The following is a 6,000-nucleotide window of genomic DNA, read 5'->3' as shown; positions in this document are numbered from 1 at the left end:
TGAGGGAGCTGTCTCTATGAGGTGTAAAAGAACGATCAATAATTAACCTATCTGAATCAATTGCAATGAGTATGATATCGTGATCCACACGTTGCTGTCCTATAATGTTGGTCACATTTCGTTCTCTACCAAAGGTCCCCGCAAATGTATAAGATGTTCGGTTACTTGGTTGTTATGATGCAAAATGTATGGTCCACATGCTCATTGGTGTCTCAATATTATGTATACTCGCAAATGTATTCAATTGGTATAAGATTCTCATGCGCACAATATAAATGGTGAGGCCACGAGGTTAATGTAAATAGAGCCATTCTGTAGCACGGTGACCATGGTAAAGGCAAAGACATAGCCCACAATATAATCAGACTCTGCGTATCACTTGTTCTAAATAAGGTGACAGCAAACATGTTTTGACCCTATTCCAATGGTTTACATATAATCCCACTAATCGGACTGGGCCAAACTCGACGAGCCACAGGGCCTTCTCTCCCCACTCCAGCAGCGCCGCGCCCGAAGGGCGCACAGCCCTCACCCGTTTTCCCTGTGCTTCTGACAGTGCTGCAGCCAGAGGCCATGGGCCTCATTACGAGTTTGGAGGTAGCCATGGTGCTGATGCTGCCTCCAAACCGGGTTCCTGCAATGAGGACTTACCAGGTCATTCTGACATAGGAGGACCCGGTAATTCCTCCTTGCAGGAACCATTCCCCATTCCCATTTGAGCCCCCATAAGGCTCAATGGGAATGGGGAGGGAGCTAATAACGGGCACATTACAACTGGCCCATTATTACCTCCCTCTTCCCCTCTCGGGACCCGGAAAGAATGCCTGGTTTTACCAGGCGTCCTTACAGGGTCCCACAAAGGGAACCTCATAATCGGTGGTCCCGTAATGAAGGGGGCTGGTCCCGTACCGGCCCCCTTCATTAAGGGAGCGCAAGGGTCGTAATGAGGCCCCATGTCTCACTGATGCCTTAATGCAACAAATGTAGCCTCTCTCCCTTCCGCTGAGCCCGCACAGAGTATTGACCCCCCCTGCCCCCTGACACACGATGACCCCCCATACCTGTCCCCCCTTTCATGTGAACCAGATAAATCTATGTACAGATAAGTGTGAAATATTTGATTCTCCCCCACTGTCAGGATGCCAATGATGTTTTTTATGAGTGTCTGTTTATTGCATACTTTGAAGTGGGGTCTAGATTAGATAGTTAGTATTAATCACCCCATCCGGAGCCCCATAACCTTCACCTCACACTGACCAGCCCGGCTGAAGCAGGTGATGTCCGCCTTCCCGCCAAGCAACTATCCAATCATTGGGAGGCGGCGCCTACACAGCCATACTGGATTTTGGGCTTCACCAATGAAAATGTAATAAATGTAACCTATGTAGTGATGTTGTTTATGATGCTGTAACCCTTTTTAAAGTAATGTTAGAGTGATGTTGGGCAGAGCGGTCTCCGAGTTTGCAGAGTTCTCTACTTGCCTTATTTTGGATTTAGATACACTTTACAGTCAACCGCACTTGGTCTTGGTCTCATTCCCTCCTGGGGTGTGTCCATTATTGACGCTCATTGGGGAGTTTTGATTGCATTTTGGGGGACTCACACTTTCAAGTCCCACACTATCGAGCTTATTTCAAAGCACATCCGTCTGGTGAACGCGGCACGTGCTTGTTCCAGGAGAGCTCTAATCAGTACATGTAAAAAGACACACACACGTAGCCATAAAAGAAATCACTGTTTTATTTCCATCAGCAAAGCGCTATTTACAGGGTTACAGTTTACATCTTGCAACTTTGCACTTTTTCGTCCCCTCCTCCTGGACCTGCAAGATTGCCCAGAGTGCGCTCTCCCGCCAGAATCCCGAGTGGGAGTGGAGACTGGGAGCTGTGGCTGTCGCAAGACCCGTGTTCCCCCTAGAATCCCGAGAGGAAGTGGAGACTGGGAGCTGTGGCTATCGCAAGGCCCGCGTTCCCACCAGAATCCCGAGAGGAAGTGGACACTGGGAGCTGTGGCTGTCACAAGGCCCGCGTTCCCACCAGAATCCCGAGAGGAAGTGGAGACTGGGAGCTGCGACTGTCGAGTGTGGCAGCTGGGGGCCAGGACAGCCCAGTCAGTCAAGAATTACCTCAAACTGCATGCTTTGGGTTACGAGGAAGGCAAAGAGTGAAGTGGGAGCCTTCAGGAAACACCCAGAATGCACCTGCACCCCGACACCTATGAAAAAAGAGCTGAGGGCCAGAAACCACATGGTTCCCCTGAATGCTAGAACAGAGCACCCAACCCCAGCTTCCCAGGGCATCAACACCTGCATACAATTTCAATGTTACCACACATATAAATAAATTACAAAAATGTTACGAGAAGATTCAATGTGAAGTAAAGCTAAGAATCCCTCTGTGAACTCTGTAGCAACAGACACATCCCTGGCCTTGACTGCTTTGTATCAGTGAGGCGGGGACCAGGGTCGGATTTGCCCGTGGCCGGGCTGAAATCATGATGAGGCGGTGGGGGTTGGTTCTTGAAGCCTACACCTGGGTGGGACTCTGGCCCACGCCTGGGCTTCAGGAACCGGCCCCAAGGGCCTCGCCAGACACAGATCCTTTGCGGCCCCGCTGGCCCGCCGAGGATGCAGTGAAAGGTAACACCGAAGTGTTACCTTTCTTTGATGAATGCGGCGGGCCGGCAGCCAACTGTCGCGACACCATGGCGCCAGCAGCCGTCAGTGATACAAATCACTGGGAGTGGCAGGGTATTACTCACTCTAAGCTGCTCTCCGCCGCACGCCGCCGAGTCTGCAAAGGATGCCCCAGCCCCCAACCCGAGGTAAGCCACAGATGCAGCGCACCAAGTCCCCATGCTCCGGAAGAGATCCGCTCACTGGAAGAAAGTGAGCAAAGCTGTCTTTTGTATTCACGTCAAAATACATTTTTAATATCTTAAAATACCACGTGCTTGGGAATAGGCGAGTGGCATATTAAAATCTAAACATTTATTATGCACTCCTTGATCAGTCACCAGTCAACTTATTCCAGCTTTCCTGACCCTCACACACAGATATCTTCACATCCACAGGAGGGGCAAGGACCTGAGGCCTTCTCTTAATTATTACCTTAAATTTAGTTTTGGCTCGCAGTCATTCCGTGACCAGTGCAGGATAACACTATTCTATAGCGTCTTACGGGTATTGTCCAGGCCCAGCAGGAGGGTTAATTGTTATAACTGTGTGTCCTTTACAGCCTGCGCAACACAAAACCATACAATGGCGCTCAATGACGTCCTCTATAGTGGTACTTTCAGCCTGTACTGTGTCAGGGGACTATTTTGGGGCCAAGGTGCATGCTTTGACAATACGCCATCCCCGACAGCTCCTGGGCCGCCTGAAACACTGGACTTCAACGCGGTCTTCATTGTTGGTTCCTACAGAGAGACCTTGCGGTCTCTATCCGCTCATTCAATGGTGAGGCAATGAGAGACATGGCGGCTTCCCCATCAGACAGGCCAACTTTCAGTGCTGCTAGCCTGGCAGCTGATGCCAGAGTCACTCCATCCTTCCTTAAACCTTTCTGACACTCGCCCTATGCAGTTTCACCAGAGATGTGAAAAGTAGCAAGTACCTTTTACACCGTGGCAAAAAGCAGAACAAGACAGAGCTACCATTGCAATGATCCCTCTGGAGAAGGCAGGTGTCTGCAACCACCCCCCCAAGCTTTTGCCTATGAACCCCCTGGGATCTCTCCTACAACTGCTGACATGCCCCTCTCCAGCAGCCCCTCAATGCGAGAGCCTGGGTATGAAATGGCACCGCCTGGTCGATTTCCGGAGTAACTGGACACATGAGGCCATTACTTGAAATGTGGTATTATCAGCTGACCATTGGGTGGCAATACCTGGGCGCATGGTCGCGCTGCATGGACATATGAGGCTATTGTGCTGATGACTGGGCATGTAGCATCATCTGTGTAGATGCTGTCAGCACTGACAGCACATGAGCATATCAAGCAGATTCCCGCTCGCTGAGTTGTGTTGTAATGTAATATTTGAGCATAAATGCAAGTGGCCAGGTACTTTCTGGTGTCATCATTTGGCTGTACTGCTTATTAAATGCAACTCTTTCATTACTGGTGGCAATGAGTAGACATGCCTTGAGTCTGGTTCTGCAAAATAAGTGTTTAGCCATGTGATGAAGAACAAAAGGAATGCTATCACTTTCTCAAGCGTTTACACAAAATATAACATGCAACAGACGCATGAACCCTCCATAAGTAGCGTTTTCTATAAAGTCGTGAATTGACGCGATTCACGGGTGATGGTTTGAGGGCCACTTTTTTTTGGGTGTCCGGTCCTATTTCTTGTCCCAGTCCCACCCTGGCGGGGACAAGAGGTGCACTTTCCGCTCTGGTTCCATTTTACCTGCATACAAACAAGGATTTTTCTTCGATTTCTTCGCAAACAAACTCTCAAAAATATCAATGAATTATATATATTCTAAAATATAAAAGACCAGGATCTCATCTGAACTGCAGAGAGGATAGGGCCGAGCTAAAGGAATGGAACAACCCCTCAAGTGGAATGCGGCAGCAGAGTGATATATTAAGGGGACTCTTCGACATGTCCAAGGGGTCCGGCGGGAGGTCTTCTAGTTCAAACTTCACTTTGAAAGAAATTTACAGGAGGGAAGAAGGTGACGTTGCGGCAGGAGTTGCACTTTGTACATGCTTTCAAAATGGCGGTGTGGCAGGGCTTTCCAAAGTCAAGGAACCATTGCAGGGGGGTGTTAGGGCCCCATCTGTACTCTTGAAATGCACAGCTGGGCAGTGACACCAGGGTCGAAAAAGCAAATGGGGTACCAGCTGGAAATCTCACAAAATGTAATCTATTCACTAAATCTTGAAGAAACAATACTACCATTCCCAGCATGCACTTGGTGTGTGACATGGACATCTAGAGGCAACTCATGGTAGTGGGAAGAAGAAACATGAATACCACAGCCATGGGTAATAATGATGGTAATTAGTAAAACCTGTTACCAAGTGCTCTGAAACTGGACTTTCAGGTATGCGGCGCTATATAAAATACCAAATAGCATTGTTATTATTACTACAACAGTACATGCTGGATTTCTGCTGCTTGGAATTGCTGTGAAAATAGATATTAACTTCATTTAATTGTCCTCAATTTTTGATCTTGGAAGGTTGAAGTGCAGAGCCGGCCCTGCTGGGTTTTAAACCTGTGTCCTGTCTCGGGTGTCTAGGCGAGCACCTAACTCACGGGGCTATCTTACTGGCTAAGAAGCATTACGGCTACCTTACACTGTTGCTCTGTGGGAGAGAGAGCACTGAAATGCTGTGAGAGCAAAAACGATGAAGGATTTGGAGACTCTCACCATTTAGTCTTTAGGTGCACCCTATTAGCTGCTGTGCGCTCACACAAGAGTCAATTCATGTGTATGTTTGGGGGCTCACATCAGTCCTGACCATTTGTCCCATTCTCTGAGAAGCACTTCTGGACAAGCCGGTGGTAGAGCCCCTCTTTCTTCAGCAGCTCCCGGTGAACCCCTTCCTCCACCACCTGACCCTTGTCCAGTACGATGATCCAATCTGCCTTCTCCACCGTCTTGAGTCGGTGAGCGATAACCAGCACGGTCAGACCTGGGATCCTGGACAGTGCCTCATGCACCTGAAAGAGAAGATTGATGGGCTTTTGTCAACAGACTGCAGATATCAAATGTCAATAACATTGACAAGAAACAGGATTCTCTGCACAAGTCCCTTTCTCTGATTTCCACCCGCCTCAGAACTTGATATTGTACACGTTGTAATCTGAGCATGTACCCTTAGGTACATTTCCATCATGCTTTAAACATACAATTGCCTAAACTTTCCGAAACAAATCTAATTTTGACAAATCTAACCCTCCTATCGCCCAATATCTGCGTTGCCTTTTCTTTCAAGATTCTTAGAAAGACTTGCTCATTCCCATTTAATTTCATATCTTAACCTA

The 6,000-nt window shown here is 48.3% G+C and overlaps 1 protein-coding gene across 2 annotated transcripts in view; it reads right to left on the bottom strand.

Moving 5' to 3' along the window:
• Positions 1-1,722: 1,722 nt before the first annotated feature.
• The window catches only part of LOC138522069 (antigen peptide transporter 2-like), a 249,280-nt gene continuing 245,002 nt past the window's right edge, over positions 1,723-6,000 (bottom strand). For both annotated transcript variants that reach the window (XM_069635307.1, XM_069635308.1), the window contains one exon: positions 1,723-5,676. In XM_069635307.1, the coding sequence (XP_069491408.1) occupies positions 5,464-5,676 (213 nt within the window). In that variant the 3' untranslated portion in view covers positions 1,723-5,463. The remainder of the gene's footprint in view (positions 5,677-6,000) is intronic.

This window comes from Ambystoma mexicanum, chromosome 13, assembly GCF_040938575.1.
Source record: "Ambystoma mexicanum isolate Mex_15411 chromosome 13, UKY_AmexF1_1, whole genome shotgun sequence".
NCBI lineage: Eukaryota > Metazoa > Chordata > Amphibia > Caudata > Ambystomatidae > Ambystoma > Ambystoma mexicanum.
This window is presented reverse-complemented; position numbering and strand designations above follow the sequence as displayed.